General features: G+C 46.4%; 1 protein-coding gene across 1 annotated transcript in view; it reads left to right on the top strand.

Moving 5' to 3' along the window:
• The window catches only part of LOC126278166 (zinc finger and SCAN domain-containing protein 22-like), a 707,092-nt gene extending 683,655 nt beyond the window's left edge, over positions 1 to 23,437 (top strand). Inside the window, exons 7-8 of the mRNA XM_049978061.1 lie at positions 9,775 to 9,858; positions 21,554 to 23,437. Of these exons, the coding sequence (XP_049834018.1) occupies positions 9,775 to 9,858; positions 21,554 to 21,792 (323 nt within the window). The 3' untranslated portion in view covers positions 21,793 to 23,437. The remainder of the gene's footprint in view (positions 1 to 9,774; positions 9,859 to 21,553) is intronic.
• Positions 23,438 to 23,706: the final 269 nt, after the last annotated feature.

Here is a 23,706-nt window from a genome sequence, read left to right as displayed (position 1 = left end):
ATTCACGCCTGTCGCGACACCACTGGAGGCGGGCTGCACGATGTTGGGGCGTGAGCGGAAGACGGCCTAACGGTGTGCGGGACCGTAGCCCAGCTTCATGGAGACGGTTGCGAATGGTCCTCGACGATACCCCAGGAGCAACAGTGTCCCTAATTTGCTGGGAAGTGGCGGTGCGGTCCCCTGCGGCACTGCGTAGGATCCTACGGTCTTGGCGTGCATCCGTGCGTCGCTGCGGTCCGGTCCCAGGTCGACGGGCACGTGCACCTTCCGCCGACCACTAGCGACAACATCGATGTACTGTGGAGACCTCACGCCCCACGTGTTGAGCAATTCGGCGGTACGTCCACCCGGCCTCCCGCATGCCCACTATACGCCCTCGCTCAGAGTACGTCAACTGCACATACGGTTCACGTCCACGCTGTCGCGGCATGCTACCAGTGTTAAAGACTGCGATGGAACTCCGTATGCCACGGAAAACTGGCTGACACTGACGGCGGTGGTGCACAAATGCTGCGCAGCTAGCGCAATTCGACGGCCAACACCGCGGTTCCTGGTGTGTCCGCTGTGCCGTGCGTGTGATCATTGCTTGTATAGCCCTCTCGCAGTGTCCGGAGAAAGTATGGTGGGTCTGACACACCGGTGTCAATGTGTTCTTTTTTCCATTTCCAGGAGTGTAATTCCCTCAGCATCACTAACTTAATTTGAACACATTCTACTATCGTGCTTTTGCTGTTGTTAATGTTCATCTTATATCCTCCTTTAAGACATCGTCCATTCAACCGCACTTTCAAATCCTTTGCTGCCTCTGAAAGAAATGCGATGCCATCGAAAAATCTCAAACTTTTTATATCTTCTCCCCGAAGAGTAATCCCTTCTTGAGATTTTTGCTTGCGTGCTTTACTGCTTGATCAAGTACAGATTGGATAGCATTGGGGATAGGTTACAACCCTGTGTCACTCGCTTCTCAACCACTGATTCTCTTTTCCGCCCTTCAATTCGCAGTAACTACTGCCTGGTATCTATACAAGTTGTATATAGCCTTTCACTTCCCAGTACGTATCCCGTCTACCTTCATAATTTTAAAGACTGTATTCCAGTCGACGTTGTCATGAGGTTTATCTGAGTCTACAAAAGCTATAAACACTGGTTTGCCTTCTTTAACCTATCATGTAAGATAAGCTGTAGAGTCGTTACTGCCCTAAGTCTTATTGATACATTTACTAAATTTTTATGAAACATCGAGAAATATTGTTAGGTGATGTGACATATCGTAACAGATATACCTGTAAGGGTTTATTTAGTCTGTAAGAAATATGCAATACCAGAGCATGTCGCACATATCCTAACCAACATTTTTCTTTTGCAGACAGATTAAAACATACAAAAAAAATCTGTCTTACACACACACACACACACACACACACACACACACACACACACACACACACTCATGGGTATGTTAGTGTCGTTCGTGTTTAGCGTTGTTGTCAAGCCTGTTAGGACATACAAGGGGCATGAACAACGTCAAATGTAGAGTGATCACTGTGAAGATGCTCTGCTTGCAAATGCTGCCAATGTTTAAAATAAAATATCATTACATCACCATCGTCTTATATATATATATATATATATATATATATATATATATATATGTATATATATATATATATATATTGGCAGCATTTGCAAGCAGAGCATCTTCACAGTGATCACTCTACATTTGACGTTGTTCATGCCCCTACTAGGCTTGACAACAACGCTAAACACGAACGACACTAACGCACTCTGAAGGTCTTTCTCCATGTCACAGAGAACTTTTTTTCTTTTTGTTGAGTTTTGAGTCCCCCCAAAGGGGGCGGACTGGCAGCAGCTTAGTACGCCGCTCTTCAGCCTACAAATTTTTAGAACAGAAGAAGAAGATAATAAACATTAAGAGCAGGCGATAAAAACGGCGAGACAGTCTGGTTTCTGTTCGGAAGAGATATAAAAATCACACCCAACGACGGTATGATTTTTGTTCGCAACACGTCGGAAAAGGCGCACAACACTTAACACTCACTTAAAACACTGCTTTAAAAAGTTGGTACGAAGATGACACACCACAGGCAAGGGCAGATGGGGGGGAGGGGGGGGGACCTGGACAGATGAGGGGAAAAAAGGGGGGAAGGAGAGGAAAAACGAAGCGGGGGGGGGGGGGGGGGGCAGGAGCCGACGGAGGGAGAAGTCACAGAGAACTGCAGTTCTAATCATTTATATCCGTCGATGGTGTGTTCACGAACAAAGTTGCATTTATATAGAACAATGTCGTTTGGGTGCTTCACTTTTTTTGACAGGCATTATATGAGTTAGGGATCAGAGAGAAGCTGGTTATTAACATTTACTCCGTCTGGAAGAATCTAGTTCAGGGTCGAATCTTATCGTGCCAACGTGCTTTAGCCGGCTTGGCTGCAAAAGGCATCTGTTGTAGCCCACATGAATGATAGCTGACATTTGTGAACGAGTGCTGACTGCATTGTGGAGTCCACGAGCAATACTAGCTTGTGATGTCATACTATTCGCCTTGTCTGTCACGCTTCGCGGGCGATCGGATCCGTGCAGGGTCCACGGGAAGTAAATATGTCAATGAAAGGTACTTACTAAAGGACTTAATTTAGTCGAGTTCTGTCGAGAGCTAGCATGTATTTAAACGCGCAGTTGAGAATTATTAAACTTATCTGCAGCAGTGACTCGCTTTCTGCCGGAGACGGCTGATGATACTTATAAAGCCCGCAGTGTTATGTCGTGGGCCTCGCTTCATAGCGAACTACGTCGGACGCAGTCCTAAGGTAACTCACGAAATCGACACAAGACGGAAACCGAGTCCCTGGGCAGGATTTCGGCAGCGGAGAGCAGGGCAGGGTCGGGAAGAATGGCCCGTTGGGGCCGTCCGGCGCAGAACACGGGACGCGGCGTTTTTGCTCGACCGGGCCGGGCATTTCATTTGGTATTCCGGAGGAACAAAGGGGCCGCCTTTCAGGATTCAGGACCTGCGCCGCGCCGTGACTCGCGGGCTCCACTTCTTCTGCACCTCATCCGGGGGCCCGTGGCTGTACCAGCAGCGGCAGCAGCGGGCAACGGTTTCGCGGAAACAAAAGACCGGACTGCTCGGCACGGAACAGCACAGTCTCGCCACTTCCGAGATTGCAGACGACCTGGGACCAGGATTATCGGTCGCAGTTAATCCTCTAGTCTAGAAGTTGCTGTTTCAAAGCCTGACACGATAACTGGCACTAAATCGTAGTCATCTACCCTAGTGGGCCACGATTATCTGGAGCAGTCAATCCTCTAGTCTAGAAGTTGCTGTTTCGAAGCCTGACGCGATAACCTGCACTAAATCGTAGTCATCTACCCTCGTGAATAATGCCATTATACTACGACTGCAGTTCTTGACCGTGAAATTGTCACTTTAATTAGCATGTAGTTAACTAACTGCATCACTTTTGCATATTTACTCTGTATGTTAAGACCTGTGTATTAATTTTTGTGCTCTGGAAATGGCAATTTTATTTAGTTTTAGGGTGCCGTTCCTCATTGGGTGGGAACAGGATCCTTACTTTCCGTCTGTCTCTCCGTCCGTTAAGTCACGTCTTCCTGGAGAACGGGCAGAAATATCAACTTGAAATTTGTCAGATATTAAAGACTACAGTCGCTTGGCAGTATAAAGCATTTAAGGTTCTAAATCAATTAAATCAAGCGATTTGGCCGTTTATGTCACATATTTTGATACTCGCAAACTCAATCACCAAAACCTGTATATGAACTATCTTAATATACGAGGACTATCCACAAAGTGCATTACGTTTTGGAATTAAAAATAAATAAAGTAGTTGAATTTTTTTATTATATACAGATGAGAGCCACACTTTCCGCCGCCTGCGCCTTCAACCACGTGATTACCTCTTCTTGAAGCTGTGCGTCGTCATCAAAACGCTGCATAGCCAACCACTTCTTCGTTGCTGGGAATAAGTGGAAGTCGCTCGGTGCTAGGTCGGACTGTACGGCGGATGAAGATGAGCTCAACTTTCCCCAGCGCCTTTTTTGTATTGCCCTTCTGAGGTTGTGCAGAGTTTGGCAATACCTTGGAGAGTTCATTGTAGTGCCTCTTTCCGGGAACCCACAAAAATCACACCATTTCTGTCCCAAAAGAAGAGGGAACCACGTGGTTGAAGGCGCAGGCGGCCGAATTTTACGACGAAGGAATTTCCAAGCTCGTCCATCACTACGATAAGTGCCTTAATTTAAATGGCAACTATGTAGAAAAGTAGTATTTAAGTGTGGCTTTCATATGTACACTCCTGGAAATGGAAAAAAGAACACATTGACACCGATGTGTCAGACCCACCATACTTGCTCCGGACACTGCGAGAGGGCTGTACAAGCAATGATCACACGCACGGCACAGCGGACACACCAGGAACCGCGGTGTTGGCCGCCGAATGGCGCTAGCTGCGCAGCATTTGTGCACCGCCGCCGTCAGTGTCAGCCAGTTTGCCGTGGCATACGGAGTTCCATCGCAGTCTTTAACACTGGTAGCATGCCGCGACAGCGTGGACGTGAACCGTATGTGCAGTTGACGTACTCTGAGCGAGGGCGTATAGTGGGCATGCGGGAGGCCGGGTGGACGTACCGCCGAATTGCTCAACACGTGGGGCGTGAGGTCTCCACAGTACATCGATGTTGTCGCCAGTGGTCGGCGGAAGGTGCACGTGCCCGTCGACCTGGGACCGGACCGCAGCGACGCACGGATGCACGCCAAGACCGTAGGATCCTACGCAGTGCCGCAGGGCACCGCACCGCCACTTCCCAGCAAATTAGGGACACTGTTGCTCCTGGGGTTTCGTCGAGGACCATTCGCAACCGTCTCCATGAAGCTGGGCTACGGTCCCGCACACCGTTAGGCCGTCTTCCGCTCACGCCCCAACATCGTGCAGCCCGCCGCCAGTGGTGTCGCGACAGGCGTGAATGGAGGGACGAATGGAGACGTGTCGTCTTCAGCGATGAGAGTCGCTTCTGCCTTGGTGCCAATGATGGTCGTATGTGTGTTTGGCGCCGTGCAGGTGAGCGCCACAATCAGGACTGCATACGACCGAGGCACACAGGGCCAACACCCGGCATCATGGTGTGGGAACGATCACCTCTGGTGATCGTCGAGGGGACAGTTAATAGTGCACGGTACATCCAAACCGTCATCGAACCCATCGTTCTACCATTCCTAGACTGGCAAGGGAATTTGCTGTTCCAACAGGACAATGCACGTCCGCATGTACCCAGTGCCACCCAACGTGCTCTAGAAGGTGTAAGTCAAATACCCTGGCCAGCAAGATCTCCGGATCTATCCCCCATTGAGCATGTTTGGGACTGGACGAAGCGTCGTCTCACGCGGTCTGCACGTCCAGCACGAACGCTGGCACAACTGAGGCGCCAGGTGGAAATGGCATGGCGAGCCGTTCCACAGGACTACATCCAGCATCTCTACGATCGTCTCCATGGGAGAATAGCAGCCTGCATTGCTGCGAAAGGTGGATATACACTGTACTAGTGCCGACATTGTGCATGCTCTGTTGCCTGTGTCTATGTGCCTGTGGTTCTGTCAGTGTGATCATGTGATGTATCTGACCCGAGGAATGTGTCAATAAAGTTTCCCTTTCCTGGGACAGTGAATTCACGGTGTTCTTATTTCAGTTTCCAGGAGTGTATATAATAAAATAATTTCCAATACTTTATTTATTTTTAATTCCAAAACGTAATGTACGTTGTGGATAGTCGTCGTACAATGAAGTTTGTATGGAACCCGATAACATTAACGATAAGGTGACTGGACCGTGTACTTTTCTCACCGCCTGACGCGCCCTCAATGGCTCCAGGTGGCCTCTACTCCTGTGGTGGGCAGTAGTCGTGATATTTGGGGTTATCAGCGTATATGTTACAATTTCAGCTTTTTCGGGCTTGGTAGGTGATTTCCACGGCGTCCATAGCGAGACGCATTGAGCATTCTCTTGTCTCCCCACACCATGTAATTTTATTTCTTTCGCTACAGCCAGCAGTCAATCCCCCCACCACGGCGCTATGAGCGTAGCCCATGGGTCCTTAGGTGTAGCACCAGCACTCGCGCCTCAGCAGCTCGCCCACCCGACTGCAGCGGCGCTATCGCTGCCCGCATCTGGCCCGCGCCGCGAGACCGCGCCCGTCCTATTATGGAAATGCGGCGGCCGGCGGAGCGCGGCGTGCTCCGTTATTACGCGGACCAATGACGTGCCGGCAAACAGTAGCCACGCGGGCCGCCGTTTAGACCCGATAATGCCCGCAGCGGCCACTCCCGAAACGTGTCAGCTGGCGGGCCTCGTGTCTCGGCTCAGAACCAGAAGCAGGCTCCGGCGGGCGCTCCGTTCTCTTCTGCGCCACGGCGGCTCACCTGTACACAACTACTGACTGCCAGCCCCATTACATTACTGGCTTAGGTTCTAGGGTCGTCCAGAATGGAAATTCCTCTGCGGCTGTGTAAAGTGAAGGAAATTATGGTTTACTTGGATATACACGTCAACGATATCCTCCCAGAATTGACAAACCACTTTTTAATCTTAAGAATACCCATCAACGTAGTTGTGGTCGCTAATATACACTTACGTCGTGGCGATCGATCTGGAGATAAGCCGGTTAGAATCCTAGTGGTGGATGAAATTTTCACTGCCCATATTTAGCCGGTAAGGGGAGAAAAGATGGAGACGTAAAGTTACTGATCACCAGTCTTTGCGCCTGTGTCCTGAATTAAAATTCCGAACCTCTTCACAGTGTATCACGAAGCAACAGCATGTGACACTGTTAGTGGTGATCCGTCTATCGGATATGGATGTTAAGCTCGACATCAAATGGCTCTGAGCACTATGGGACTTAACATCTGAGGTCATCAGTCCCCTAGAACTTAGAACTACTTAAACCTAACTAACCTAAGGACATCACACACATCCATGCCCGAGGCAGGATTCGAACCTGCGACCGTAGCAGTCGCTCGCTTCCAGACTGAAGCGCCTAGAACCACTCGGCCACGCCGGCCGGCAGCTAGACATCCCCTTGATGCTATTCGCAAAGAGTAGGATATGTACTGGCACTGTTTTTTACCCTCTCGCTTCTCGCATCACCTCCGACACGAACATGACACAACACTGCACTCACATCTACATCTACATCTACATCCGTACTCCGCAAGCCACCTGACGGTGTGTGGCGGAGGGTACCCTGAGTACCTCTATCGGTTCTCCCTTCTATTCCAGTCTCGTATTGTACGTGGAAAGAAGGATTGTCGGTATGCTTCTGTGTGGGCTCTAATCTCTCTGATTTTATCCTCATGGTCTCTTCGCGAGATATACGTAGGAGGGAGCAATATACTGCTTGACTCTTCGGTGAAGGTATGTTCTCGAAACTTTAACAAAAGCCCGTACCGAGCTACTGAGCGTCTCTCCTGCAGAGTCTTCCACTGGAGTTTATCTATCATCTCCGTAACGCTTTCGCAATTACTAAATGATCCTGTAACGAAGCGCGCTGCTCTCCGTTGGATCTTCTCTATCTCTTCTATCAACCCTACCTGGTGCGGATCCCACACTGCTGAGCAGTATTCAAGCATTGGGCGAACAAGCGTACTGTAACCTACTTCCTTTGTTGTCGGATTGCATTTCCTTAGGATTCTTCCAATGAATCTCAGTCTGGCATCTGCTTTACCGACGATCAACTTCATATGATCATTCCATTTTAAATCACTCCTAATGCGTACTCCCAGATAATTTATGGAATTAACTGCTTCCAGTTGCTGACCTGCTATTTTGTAGCTAAATGATAAGGGACCTATCTTTCTATGTATTCGCATCACATTACACTTGTCTACATTGAGATTCAATTGCCATTCCGTGCACCATGCGTCAATTCGCTGCAGATCCTCCTGCATTTCAGTACAATTTTCCATTGTTGCAACCTCTCGATACACCACAGCATCATCTGCAAAAAGCCTCAGTGAACTTCCGATGTCATCCACCAGGTCATTTATGTATATTGTGAATAGCAACGGTCCTATGACACTCCCCTGCGGCACACCTGAAATCACTCTTACTTCGGAAGACTTCTCTCCATTGAGAATGACGTGCTGCGTTCTGTTATCTAGGAACTCCTCAATCCAATCACACAATTGATCTGATAGTCCGTATGCTCTTACTTTGTTCATTAAACGACTGTGGGGAACTGTGTCAAACGCCTTGCGGAAGTCAAGAAACACGGCATCTACCTGTGAACCCGTGTCTAAGGCCCTCTGAGTCTCGTGGACGAATAGCGCGAGCTGGGTTTCACACGATCGTCTTTTTCGAAACCCATGCTGATTCCTACATTCACATTAAAGCCATCTATACTTAACAGGTACACTTACCCTCATAAGTCGCGCTATTCATCTGTGTCCTCGGTGGCTCAGAAGGATAGAGCGTATGCCATGTAAGCAGGAGATCCCGGGTTCGAGTTTCGGTCGGGGCACACATTTTCAGCTGTCCACATCGAGGTATATCAACAACACCTGTCGGAAGCTGAGGGTTTCACTTAGTCATCATAGATATGTGTTAAGCTGTCAAAACTACACACCATGTTGCACAGCGACAACAGGTGAGGAAAGGACGCTGCCTGAAATTACGTTAGTGGCCAGGGCAGGTAACCGGAACACTAACGGCCACAAGGCAGAAAATGCACTTGAATTGTAGTGACCCAATATAGTTAACTGCACCTCATGGCCGCTCGATTTCACCACTACAAACACTCGGTGTTGCTCACAGGAAAAGCTCCCCATCAGCGAACCACCGAAACGAACGACACGACATGAACGGACGTGGCTTGGGCATTTAACACACCACCCAACTTCGACGTCCTGGGTCGGTGAGCCACGAAGCTCGTAGCGATCGGACAGCTCCACACACGCTCCGACACTGCGCAAGAACTGCCAACGGACCCAGGTGACTGCACTGCACGGATATGTCCTCCCCGGCCCGCACCAACCGATCGACTACCCTCAGAATGCCGACAACATCTAACCTAGTCGTCAGTGCAAATAACGACAACTACACACACAACCTGACAAACACTTGCATCACACACACACACACACACACACACACACACACACACACACACACACACGCAGCCGACTCATGAACGATCGGCGAGACAAAACGCGTCGCCCGTTAGGTCGACCAACCGACGAACCACAAAGACCGTGGCCCGGCTCAAGTGATGTGTGATGGGGCCATGTCGCCGCATAGCTCACTGCTGCTCCAACCCGACTGCACCAGTGACGCATTGCAACTCCCCGACTGGCAGGTCCGGACTGCGCTCCAGACGCTTTCTAACTGACTGGCATCCCGAACTCGCGACCCGAACTCCCTTACGACGGACAACGACCGGGAAGTAACAGCACTCGAGCAAAGATACTACGAGAGAGGATATATTGATACGCGCTGCTAGCGCCTCTCACGCTCAGGCAAAGCTGCAACTCAGTGACACCAGTAGCTTAAATACGTTAAAAACAGGGTGTAAAATACATGATGGCGGGAACATGAGCCACGCATGACTCTAGTGTCACACCATTTGGTGCGTTAACACACCATAGCAGTAACTTACCATATAACGAAGGATACGGGAGGGTAATATGCTTATTGCAGTATTAAGTCCGCAACACCTGTGCTATAACGGTTCTTTTTTTCTGTGTTCCAGGAGACAAGCCGCACGCCTGCGACTTGTGCCACAAGAAGTTCGCTCTGGCGTGTAACCTGCGGGCCCACATGAAGACGCACGAAAGTAAGTGTCACTCACGTGATATACGGTAGTAAAATGTTCTACACATCGTTCCAATTTTCTTATTTACCAGCGCATATTTTCAGTAGATTGTCTTGTGCATCTTCTGGCTTTCCAGAATTAGGAAGAATAAGCTGTTCCAGTTTCCTTATCTTTTTTTTTTCCGATTTGCCCACTGACCTTCTCCCAATGCATTTGCAGTGTAACGCATTTTTTTCTGTCCCTGACTTCGAAAAATGCATAATGAGTCCCATTACTTTTTCTTCTGAGTGGATTTCAGTTTTGATGACATAACACTAGCTCTGCCCTCATGTATTTGTTCATTGTTTTATACTCTTCGCTACCAACTTTTACTTGTAATGCGTATGTAGGCTGTTCTTGTAGGCGTACTTACGTACGATATCGGTATGTACACCAAGACGTATTTTCATTAACGCAGAGGCCAGTTTGAATTGAATGGCAAAGGATAACTGGTGCGTTATTTGTTCTGCTCCATCACCTGTTCCACTCGCAAATTAAGCGCTGAAGAATTTGTACAGACGGTTAAATCATCTTACTGACCACTACCAGTAACGGTACTTAAGACTTACGAATTAATGTCTTTTAACCAAATATTCCCATGTAAGAGGAGAACATCTCCGTAACTTTCACACTGGCTGAACCGGACGGTTGCAAATGAAGCAGCACGCATGAGAATTTCTTCGAATTCCTCTTTCAATGCAACCTGATGAGATCGCCAAAGACTCATGCTCTTCTCAAGAACAGGTCACACCAAAATCTAGTTCACTACACATAAAATTCCCATAACTATCGTAATAAATACAAGTGTAACCGAATTAGGTCATCTGTTTCTTAAAAAGCATGGCGAGTCACAATGGCTTGTTACTGAGCGTAACATAAAAATGTCTGTCACATTTTTCTAGTTGTAGGTGGTTATTGATCATTTACCACAGTCGTACGACGCTGTTGATACGAATCTACACAGCCGGCCGCGGTGGTCTCGCGGTTCTAGGCGCGCAGTCCGAAACCGTGCGTCTGCTACGGTCGCAGGTTCGAATCCTGCCTCGGGCATGGATGTGTGTGATGTCCTTAGGTTAGTTAGGTTTAAGTAGTTCTAAGTTCTAGGGGACTAAAGACCACAGCAGTTGAGTCCCATAGTGCTCAGAGCCATTTTTGAATCTACACAACAACTTCAACACCGAATAAAACAGGTCCTGCTCGATGAAGATGAAACGCCCTCCCTCAAAACAATGATAGTTCTTAAACAGTCAGGTATCCCACGTAGGTGGGATACAGTGGCCGTTTTTTAAACGAAGTTACCATATGATCAACAAGTATGTTTAGAAGGTAATGAGCCTTCGTGGCCCGAATAGTTCTTCTTTGATGAGTTACTGTGTAATGCATTGAAATCATCTGATGTCGTCTTACTAACAAGCGGAAAGCAGTTACATAATTTATGTGACCAGTAGCTGAAAAGTGAATAAAAGAATGATGGTTCTTTTCTGCTAAAAAAGGTAAAATAAACATTAACGCCAAACTACTGTTATAGATTCAATACAAACAACATGCATTATTTACATACCACTCGACCCATACCCTCTCTTCTCAAGATGTAAGAATAACGATCATAGAGAGGAGGAAGATGTTAAAATACTTTTTTAATTTCATTCCTTAGTCCTTAAAAACAATATTATACGTTCAAGTAGCATTTGCTTACAATACGTGAACAGCGAGTAGTAGTCTTTTCTCCTTACCTGTTCTTGTTAGTACTTCTTTATTTCGTACTTTATTTGCCCACTTAATTTAACATCCTATCATAGTAACAAATTTCAGATGCCTCCAGTTCTTTACCAGGAGTTTCGGTAGCCCCTCGTTTCACTTACATGCAATGCTGTGTTCCAGAACTACGTTTTGAAAAACTTCATCCGTTCCATATCAGTATGTGACACCATTAGAGTTGGTTGTTGGAGAAAGTTTTGTTCGCCTGTGCTTCTCTTTTTTTCTGTCCGTCCCCGGTAGCTCAGTGGTCAGCGCGACAGAATGTCAATTTTAAGAGCCCGGGTTCGATTCCCGGCTGGGTCGGAGATTTTCTCCGCTCAGGGACTAGGTGTTGTCTCAATCATCATCATTTCATCCGCATCGACGCGCAAATTGCCGAAGTGGCGTCAAATCGAAAGACTTCCACACGGCGAACGGTCTAGTCACACGACATTTACATTTTTTAAATTACTATTCTGAAATTTCTTCCAGTTTCTTCGTATGTCTTTTGAAGCACAAACTGAACAAGAGTACCGACAACCTGCTTTACACGTTAAGCGAGGATTTAAACTGAAAACGTTAGTGTTGAGGCTTAAGACTAAACGTACCTCACAATAACAAGAGATTCACATGTTAGTATCTTGCTTGATAAAATGCTGTTAACCATATTACATCTCAGAAGTAATGTAAGAAGGCTTTACTGTGAGAAGCCCACGATTTCTTTTTTAATTGCACAAAAGAAATCATATTGTTAACATTTAGAGCATTTTCTTCTCAGTTCCTACATCAACTACGCTTTGTCATAGAGACAACTAAATTCTCCGTCCTTTGCAACTACTTGTCTCATTTGTGTGTACCAGACAAGTCCCAGCTGTTCATGCTAAGCATCATCAGTGGTATTCATTTTTATGTCAACTCTAAAGAATGTAAGCAACAATATGTACAGTGTTCTACAATATTGGCTATGTGCAGTGAAATGTTTAAATGTGACCTTTTAATTAGAAGAAACGAGCACTATATTTATCTAGTTAATACCGAAGATCACATCAAAATCTATGCTTCTCAACATTTCTAGCTCGAATACGCGAAACTTGTTTGGTACGCCCAAGTAAAACATTCAGCTGCAGAAGAAGGACTCTTTTTTCTTATCTGCATGACAAAGGAAAGTTGAAAATTGAAATCTCCACTCAGAGTATGTCAGGGTTTCTGAGAAATAATCAAGATTCAGGAAGCTCTCTTCTGTGAACGTTCCAGTCCCGCGCGCTACCAAGAAACAGCAGGAAATGATTAAGAAAATAGGGTGTAGCCATCGTTCCGCCTGGTCGATTTCGTCAATGAAGCAATTTTATGCAGATACTTGCATTTTGCGGCTGCCATTCAGAGAAACCAACGGGCTTTTGGAAGGCGTTTTCGCAGAACGTCCTCGAGTAAGCGTTGATTTTGGCTTCACGGTTCGCCCACGGCGTCGAATTCCCATCGTAAGAGTTGCCGAGAGTCTGCAGTAAGCGCTTGCAGACCACAAAGAAAATGTCGTTTAATTTGAACCAAAGTGGAGAAGCCAAACACCGCCGATTTATATAATAATGACGAGCGTCCTGAAATAACAGGCCGCCCGGCAGTTAACGACGGCTCGGTCCCGAGGTCGTTCGTCGCCATCCCGACCTGGCCAGATTCGACGATCCCAATGACACCAGATGAGGGTGCAGGCACAGGGCGATCCGTATACAAAAAAGGACGGGAAATATCTGTGGTTTTGTCGCCGTCCGCAGCGATATATCCTCCTCTCGGTTTTTTGTGAGCCTCCCGTACTCTGGCGAGGCCCAGAAATTGGCGTGCGCGGGCTGTCCCCCATCCCGGTCGGACGCCAAAGTGGAATTTTATTCATGAATGGTAGTTACTCGGGAAAAGGGGGGAAACGGTCGCTTGATGGTCCGCGGCTCTGCGGTTCCTTCAAATGACGGGGATTACATGGAGACCGCCCTTCAGTAATCACGTCGCCCATGTTACATACCCCTACATGACATAATTAGAGGGCCTTTAAGACGGTGAATAGAAATTCTAAAGCCATATTTATCGCTCAAGGGAACCGTATGTGATACCAAGTCAGTGGGGGTGGGAGTGGGGAGCGGATAGGGGGGGGGGGGGGGAGCAAGTGGAGGGCGAGGACAGGCTAAGAGAAAAAGAGGAGCGAGGAAAATGAATTGTTGGCAGCGCAATAATAAAGAGCGAGAGAGATGGGAAGTCAGTGGGAGCGAGAGGCGAACAGCGAGGACGGCTGTGTAGTGCGGTAGATTAGACCGGTCTAATGCCACGTAATTTAAAGCAATCGAGGTCAATTTCGGTGGAATCTGTCGTGCCGTGTGGCGCCGCAAGATAATATGTTTGTAAAGGGCGCGCATCAATCCTCTTCCCACGCGATGGCCAGACTCTGTTTCGCCGCCCAGTGCGCCACAATTTGCATTCGGTCGGCAGTCTGATGCCGCTTCCTCCTCAGTCTTCTGTAATTTATTTTATTACGCGCATAATCTTTTCGAAATACCGTAAATTTTTGCTACGGAGGCGAAGAAGCCGACGTAGTGTGAAAACAGAAACTGGTATTCAGCAAACAGCACCATGCAATAACTTCTGTACACAAATATCGAAATCTGACATTTGTACCGTTTTCAGATTTCAAGCGGTATGCTTACGTAACACGAAGTGTGCCTAAAAAGGATCGGCGAATTGAGCTCTATCTAAATGAAGACGTGCGTTTCGGAAACTCCACGTACCGTTGGTCCACTGTTCCATTTTATACCTGAGACACATGGGCAGGCACGGTGGTTGATGTCAAGTGAATAAGATGCGCTTTAGGCGACTGTTTGACGTGCTTCTTTGTAACAAGACAATTGATGTATTTTTATTGTTCTCTTTACCTTGCTTTTTTAATTTATTTTTAAATTTAATAATAACCTTGCATTTTGCCTTTTCCTCATTCTTAATTCCGAAGATGACAAGTAAGAGTCGAAACCGACACCGTACGTTGCTTGACCGAGGGTACAACGAACCACTGCTACTCGTTATCTGTCTTGGTCCACTCACAAAAGGATCTAGAGAAAATCGACTGTCCATATCCTACCGTACGAGCCCTATCACACAGCGTGATGGTATGGGGTGCCATTGGTTACACGTCTCGGTCACCTCTTGTTCGCAATGACGACCCTTTGAACAGCAGACGTTACATTTCAGTTGTCTTACGACCCGTGGCTCTACGCTTCATTCGATCGCTGCGAAACCCTACATTTCAGCAGGATAATGCACGACCGCACGTTGCAGGTCTTGTACGGGGCTTTCTGGATACCGAAAATGTTCGACTGCTGCCCTAGCCAGCACATTCTCCAGATCTCTCACCAATTGAAAACGTCTGGTCAATGGTGGCCGAGCAACTGGCTCGTCACAATACGCCAGTCACTACTCTTGATGAACGGTGGTGTCGTGTTGAAGCTGCATGAGAATCTGTACCTGTACACGCCATCCAAGCTCTGTTTGACTCAGTGCCCAGGCGTATCAAGGCCGTTATTACGACCAGAGGTGGTTGTTGTTGGTACAGATTTCTCAGGATCTATGCACTCAAATTGCTTGGAAATGTAATCACATGCCAGTTCTAGTATAATATATCTGTCCAATGAAGACCCGTTTATCATCTGCATTTCTTCTTGGTGTATCAGTTTCAATGGCCAGTGGCGAATTAAAGATACTGAGGAACAAAGACCGTTGTTTTTTTGCAGTACTACCAGTCGCAATGTTTAAAATGAATGATTGGTCTGAGAGACTGATGTTTAGTGTTGAGAGTTTAGGAATAAAAAGGTGGTTGAGGAGGGCATATAGGAAGAACGGGCGTATAACGTATTCTGAAACAACGGCCACGGTACATCCCTTTAAGACGAAGGAACACTAGTAGACGCACGATGAGATGGACTGGTCCATAGGCCACAGTGTACTAACTGGTCTGATGCTCGAAGGAGCAGGAGAAGGAGAAGACGTTTATTTCTCCGAACTCCGCCTGGCCCAGGTGAGTTACTGAGGTGTCGGCGGCTGCGCTGCGCAGGGTGGCACAGCCGGCCGCCGGCTGCAGGGCGCAACCGGCGCCGCCTCCCGTCGGCATTCCTCGCGCCGCGACAGCCTCAGCTCGGCGAGGCTTATCTGGCGGCGCGTTGCATAATTGCGGGCAATTTGCATCGAATATCGGCCGCCGCGATGCCGTGATTGCCGCCATCGCCACCGTCTCCGCCACGGCCTCCCGCCGCATCCCATCCCATCCCATCCCACCTCGCGCCGCCCCCGTTGTCTCCTCGTGTCCCGCCTTGCCCAGCCTTGCCATGCACCGGGTAATTTCTCTCGCCTCTGCGCCCGCGCTTCTACCTCCAATCTCCTCTTTCCCGTCCCCGAATACCACGTCTCGGTCTCGGTCTCCCTCTACGATTTTTTCCATCCACGCTGCCCTCCGATGGTAAATTTGTGATCCCTTGATACCTCAAAACATGTCCTACCGACCGGTCCCTTCTTCTTGTCAAGTTGTGACACAAACTCTTCTTCTCGCCAATCCTATTCAATACCTCCTCATTAGTTATGTGATATACCCATCTAATCCTCAGCATTCTTCTGTAGCACCACATTTCGAAAGCTTCTATTCTCTTCTTGTCCAAACTATTCATCGTCCATGTTTCACTTCCATACATGGCTACACTCCATACAAATACTTTCAGAAACGACTTCCTGACACTTAAATCTATAATCGATGTTAACAAATTTCTCTTCTTCAGAAACGCTTTCCTTGCCATTGCCAGTCTACATTTCATATCCTCTCTACTTCGATCATCATCAGTTATTTTGCTCCTCAAATAGCAAAACACCTTTACTACTTTAAGTGTCTCATTTCCCAATCTATATCCCTCAGCAGCACCCGACTTAATTCGACTACATTCCATTATCCTCGTTTTGCTCTTGTTGATGTTCATCTTATATCCTCCTTTCAAGACACTATCCATTCCGTTCAACTGCTCTTCCAAGTCCTTTGCTGTCTCTGACCTAATTACAATGTCATCTGCGAACCTCAAAGTTTTTATTTCTTCTCCATGGATTTTAATACCTATTCCGAATTTTTCTTTTGTTTCCTTTACTGCTTGCTCTATATACAGATTGAACAACATCGAGTAGAGGCTACAACCCTGTCTCACTCCCTTCCCAACCACTGCTTCCCTTTCAAGTCCCTCGACTCTTATAACTGCCATCTGGTTTCTGTACAAACAGTAAATAGCCTTTCGCTCCCTGTATTTTACACCTACCACCTTCAGAATTTGAAAGAGAGTATTCCAGTCAACATTGTCAAAAGCTTTCTCTAAGTCTACAAATGCTAGAAACATAGGTTTGCCTTTTCTTAATCTTTCTTCTAAAATAAGTCGTAGGGTCAGTAGTACCTCACGTGTTCCCATATTTCTACGGAATCCAAACTGACCTTCCCTGAGGTCGGCTTCTACCAGTTTTTCCATTCGTCTGTAAGGAATTCGCGTTAGCATTTTGCAGACGTGACTTGAATTGACACTATACATGTTGAAAGTCGCGCGGGATTAGCCGAACGGTCTCGGGCGCTGCAGTCATGGACTGTGCGGCTGGTCCTGGCGGAGGTTACAGTCCTCTGTCGGGTATGGGTGTGTGTGTACGTCCTTATAATAATTTAGGTTAAGTAGTGTGTAAGGTTAGGGAGTGATGACCTTAGCAATTAAGTCCCATAAGATTTCACACACACATGTTGAAATTTTCGGTGCAACTGGTTTTTATGCTGTCGCTACGTCTGTATCCTCGCTCGTTCAAAACATGGCTCTGAGCACTACGGGACCTAACTTCTGCGGTCATCAGTCCCCTAGAGCTTAGAACTACTTTAACCTAACTAACCTAAGGACATCACACGCATCCATGCTTGAGGCAGGACTCGAACCTGCGACCGTAGCGGTCGCGCGGTTCCAGGCTGCAGCGCCTAGGACCTAAACTCGCTCGTCTTCACATTGTGCTACATTGCGAATGAAGCCCCGAACATATCCAAAATCAGCGTGGTAAGCTAGCCCATCTCTTTAACAGTGAAGTGGAACTACTTTGGAACGTACGAGGGGCGTTTGAAAAGTCCCAGCAAAGCCCGAGAGATGGCACCACCGTCGCGTATCGAGGTCATATTTAGTCAGTAACATCTTTGGAAATTATGCACACCAAGTTTGAGCCAAATTGGTCTATTTATTTTGTTTGGCATTCGTGTGAATCAAGGAAGTCGAGTGGTTGTCAAAAAATGAACGAAAAAGAATTTCGTGTGGTGGTTAAACATTACTTCCTTACAGACCCGACTTGGCCCCATCCTATTTTCTATGGTTCCAAACTTGAGTAATACATTCGAGGACCTCACTTTGATAGCGATGAAGCGGTGGAAGCAGAGTTGAGGTTGTGGCTCCGTCAACAAGATCAAATGTTCTACGGTGACGGTATCAACAAATTGGTCTCTTGTTTGGAGAAATTTGTTTGTAGCCAGGTTAAGTATGTTGAGAAATAAACATGCAGACATGTAGAATAAAGATGTAGACTTTTAATGAAGTTTGTCTTATATAAGAAACAATGGTTCAAATGGCTCTGAGCACTATGGGACTTAACATCTATGGTCATCAGTCCCCTAGAACTTAGAACTACTTAAACCTAACTAACCTAAGGACATCACACAACACCCAGACATCACGAGGCAGAGAAAATCCATGACTCCGCCGGGAATCGAACCCTGGAACGCGGGCGCGGGAAGCGAGAACGCTACCTCACGACCACGAGCTGCGGACTTTTTTTAAGAAACTTCCAGATTTTTCACATAAAAAACTTCGGAGGCGTTACTTTACAGCCAGTCTTCGTATTATGTGAAGTACACAGTATGCGACTAACATTTGAAAACAACAACTCACAGAAATGTGTTCTTAGAATGCAAGTCTAACTCTAAGAATTAATTATCACCAAAAGATCTTGTATGAGATTGGACTACAAGCACCTGTAGACTTATTCAAGTTAATGCTAATGTCCACATTGTTACTGTGTATAGGCTACGAAGCCAGTTGTTTTCTAATCATGAATCTGATATCAAAAGGACTACTCGCTAAATCATTGTTCTTCCTCAATCATATCACAAAAGTATGAAAGATGGCAGAGCATCCAAAAGCGTCTGTACACTGCACCACATTCAACACAGAGAGCAGCCGACATAGCGGCTGCCGTCAGTGGCATTTCGGACGCAACTGCTTGAACCCTGTCCGTGAACTTGGCCGGACAGTCTCTGAGGTCAACTATTACCAAATTCACCAAGCTTACCACAGGTCTATAGTAACAACGTGTGTTCAGATACAAAGGTCTTTGGTTGAGTTAGCAGACAGTAGGGATGAAGATGGATTCACAAATAAAACTACAGCCACCTCTCAATATAAACAGCAGAAACAGTTGTCTCATTCGACCCTCTGCACGTACCCAGTCTGCATGTTATCAATCAAAAATCAGCCGCATTTGGTATTGCCGAAATCATTCAGCGATTCCACTCAAGAGACGTGTGCCACCTCATAGCTCCCAAAGTGTGTGCCTAGTGCACCACTTCTCGCTCTCCTGGATCCAGATACTGCGCTGTCTGACCTACCACTAGGCTTAGCTGTCTCATTCGACACTAGCACGTAAGCAGCAGAAGCACTCTCCGCTTGAGACGGCACAGTTTTACAAAGTAATCTGTCATTCTATTCTGCTGCCTGGCCATTTGTTAGGATGTGGGAGTCAAATCCTACTTCCATTATCCTAACGTGATTTTGTCTTAAATCAAACTGGACGACTGTTCGGATGGTTTTTAAAATATGCCACAGCCGTTTGCTAAATTGCTCACTTGCTCGAGTGAAAAATGTATGAATTGAAAGTGCATGGTACTAGAATCAAAAAAGTCTAGTACACTTGGGCTCTAATCGTGTTATCTTAACAGCTATGAGCACTTATTCAACTTCGATGCTGCGAAACAACTATCTTCTATGTCAAGCTCTTTGCTTTTCTTATTCTTGTCAAACACAAGAAAACATTGTCTAGTAAAAATGGGATAATGTATACTTTAAGAGCTACGAGCACTTATGCACTAGAAGGGACGTGTTTCAAAGTCGCGAATACATGAAAGTGTTCATACCTCTTAAGGTATGCATGTTAGCGCCCTTGTTTACTAGATGTTCGTGCTTCTGACATCGTGTACTTTCAGATGGTTCAAATGGCTTTAAGCACTATGGGACTTAACACCTGAGGTCATCAGTCCCCGAGACTTAGAACTACTTAAACCTAACTAACCTAAGGACATCACACACACCCATGTCCCAGGCAGGATTTGAACCTGCTACTGCAGCAGCAGCGCGGTTCCGGACTGAAGCGCCCAGAACCGCTCGGTCACAGCGGCTGGAGTGTACTTTCAGTTGTTTGCGTTTACGCCGTTAATTCTCATACACCCTGTATATTCTCCCAGATACTTGGCTTGTGTTATTGTTCTTTCTTTCCATGTGTTGCGTTTTCTCTTATAAACTGAAGAGCCAAAGAAACTAGTACACATGCCTGATACCGTGGAGGGCCCCAGCGAGCACGCAAGAGTGCCGCAACACGACGTGGCATGGACTCGACTAATGTCTGAAGTAGTACTGGAGGGAACTGACACCATGAATCCTGCCGGACTGTCCATAAATCCGTAAGAGTACCAGGGGGTGGTGATCTATTCTGAACAGCACATTGCAAGGCACCAAGACATGCTCAATAATGTTTGTGTCTGGAGAGTTTGGTGTGCAGCGGAAGTGCTTTAGCTCAGGAGTGTCTTCCTGCAGCCACTCTGTAGTACTTCTGGACGTGTGGGGTGTGCCATTGACCTGCGGGAATTGTTCAAGTCCGTCGGAATGCACAGTAGACATGAATGGTTGCGGGCGATCATGCAGGATGTTTACGTACATGAGACCTGCCAGAGTCGTATCTGGATGTATCAGAGGTCCCATATGACTCCAACTGCACACACCTCATACCATTAGAGAGCCTCCACCAGCTTGAACAATCCCCTGCTGGCATGCTGGGTCATGGATTCTTGAGGTTGTCTCCAAGCCCATCCGCTCGATACAATTTGAAACGAGACACGCCCAGCCAGGCGACATGTTACCAGGCATCAACAGTCGAACGTTGGTGTTGAAGGGTCCAGGCGAGGCGTAAAGCTTTGTGTCGTCCACTCATCAAGGGTACACGAGAGGGCCGTTGGCTCCGAAAGCCCGTATCGATGGCGTTTCGTTGAATCGTTCGCACCCTGACACTTGTTGATGCCCCAGCATTGAAATCTGCAGAAGTTCCCGGAAGGGATGCACTCCTGTCACATTGAACGATTCTTTTCAGTCGTCGTTGGTACCGTTCTTGCAAGTTCTTTTTCCGGCCGCAGGGATGTCAGACTTGATGTTTTACTGGATTTCTGATATTCACGGTACACTCGTGAAATGGTTGCACTGGAGACACCTCGGAGATGTCACATCGCTCGTTCGCTGACTATAACGCCACGTTCAAACCAACTTAGATATTGATAACCTGTCGCTGTAGCAGCAGAAAACGATCTAAGAATTGCGCCAGACACTTGTCTGTTCACATATCTCAGTATTTGACTGCTCATGCCTTTACCAGTTTCTTTGGCGTTTCTCTGTAAAGCCTGTAGACCTGTTTTAGTACAGAGTGTTCCAATGTTCCTTGCCTTTTGGTCTTGAGTTTTGGCAGGTCATCTGAAAATTCCGGAGATTTTGTTTTGTTTGCACTTGTTCTTCTTAACTGAAGCCTTTTACTTTTTATTATCCATTGTTTCCTGTAGTCTACTGCAGAATCTAAAGATGTAACACTTCTCTTATTCTGTCCTCAGGTGATCCCCAGGAGGAGTGCGTGCGGTGCGGCAAAGTGTTTCTGGCGGCAGGAGGCACCCAGGTGGCGGTCCACGGCCTCTGCGGAGCGTGCCTGGCCACCAACCAGGGGCTGTCCCCTTTGGTCACCAAGGAGGACTCTTCGGCGTCGCTGCGGTCTTGCGGAGACTCAGCTGGCGAGGAGTCGAGCGCTGCAGGCACCGAGCGTGATGAGGACGACTCCAATGGCCACCCGGAGTAGAGTCCTGAGCAGAAGTCCTCAACTCCCATCCAGCTCTCCTGTCCAGAGGTGGATCCTCAACGGCGTCTGCTAGGACTCCAGAGACCACACCGAAGACAGCATGTTCCGACTCATCACGCTAGCCCGGATCTGTCGGTCTGCCCAAGTGTTGCCGACATTCTTGTTGAGACCTGTGATACCAGACTTTGTCAGCATGTTTTGTGTTACTCTGCTAGTGTCCAGTAATTTGCAGAGCACTTCAACACGAAGAACTAAATAGCTGTTCTCGGAATGACATCCTCATGTTTATCAGAACTGTTTGGTGTTATTTGTGTGATACATGATATTTCTTAATTTTATTTTCATCTTTTTTGTGGACGTTGTCCCGTTCACATCACAACGAACAATGAACGCAAAAATTTTGTGGCTGAGACATGACTATAATTTTCCGTATTATAAGTGTATTAACTTGAAGCGTCTCGATCTCTTAGGACATAAGCTGACGAATAGCAAAACACATCATATATGCGTCTTAAAACTGTTATGAGTCACCGATATAGACTTGCTTACGTATTTGGTGCTGGTGATAATCCTTCCTGTGCACCATAGTGGAATTAATATTCGTTTGTGATCATATTTTGGCAGAAAGGTGATGCAATTGCAGTACTTTGATCGCTGACAGGACACTACAGCCAGCACCAATCCAATTGACGGTGTTTTTCCCCGATACTTCTCTTCAGAAGGAGTCTGGTAACTCCGTTTGGCACAGTGATTCTGAACTGCACAAGAAAACAATAGGACAGAAAAACTTAACTGTAAAGCTTATATGAACTAGGTCTCGTTTGACAATATTCTTTGCAGTGTGTGATACGAAATTCTCGTAAGTTAAGGGAAAATGCAATGTGAAGTTGAAGTAATGTGACAGTTACAGGACAAAATTTCCAGTCGCGATTTCTCAAAGACTTTCGTGTGAAAGCGCAGTGAAAGAATATGTTGGTGTAAACCATGAAGAATGTGATTTCCGTCCAGTAAACTTGTTTACGAAACTCTGAAATATTAATAAGTTAATGTGACATTATAATTAATCCAAGATGACTCTGTAACTTGATGTATAGTGCGACAGAGAACTGGGCTCAAGTGTAGACAGTTCTCAGCTCGCATTTGTTGGCAATTTTTACTGACGTAAAGTTACTGAGTTAAGTTTAATTGCCTCTGTGAAAGAACTCAACACTGAACAACGCTAGTGGGAGCTCTATAATATTTATCATGGCTTTGGTTGTATGAACATAGTTGTTTGAAAATACTTGTAGTGTTATTGGTTCATGTCATATAATTTGAACGTAACAAATCTGTGGTAGAATGGTTCACAATTCTGTAACAGATGCCATAGCGTTTGTAAGTCTTTCCCGTTCACTCAGTGAATATTAGCTTTAAGGTAAGCCCGATGCTTAAGGTAATGCATAGCAGACAATAAAGATAACAGGGTTTGTCTGTTGGTAAGTGAAACATAAGTGTTTCGTACAGCTGTCGATTCATTGTACTTCGAAGTAGAGATTTCTGCATTGTTTGTCTTTATCTCTTCTCTACACATACTAGTACTTTTGTAAATAGTATCTTCTTTTACATCTCAGCGACATTAAATAAAGTGAATGTTTATTTATGTAACTTCAATTTGTTTTACTATGACACCCACTCACTGACTTCAGAACCAGAGGATAATGAAACAAGTCTTGTTGTTTTGTGTTGTAGATGCTTTAGTGTCAGCATGTTTGTATTCGTATTAAAAATATTTGTGTATGAAAAGAGTTAAGTCAGAAGTGTGCATCGGAGGCAAGTTGAACGTTTCAAGAGCAAGATATGTAATATACACAAACTTCGAAATATATTGATAAATGATACATGAAATAAAAACGTGACGGAACAGTTCGTCTTACA

The sequence above is a fragment of the Schistocerca gregaria genome, chromosome 6 (genome assembly GCF_023897955.1).
Source record: "Schistocerca gregaria isolate iqSchGreg1 chromosome 6, iqSchGreg1.2, whole genome shotgun sequence".
NCBI classification, from domain to species: domain Eukaryota; kingdom Metazoa; phylum Arthropoda; class Insecta; order Orthoptera; family Acrididae; genus Schistocerca; species Schistocerca gregaria.
Note: the sequence above shows the minus strand (reverse complement) of the source record. Positions and strands in the feature narration are given on the sequence as shown.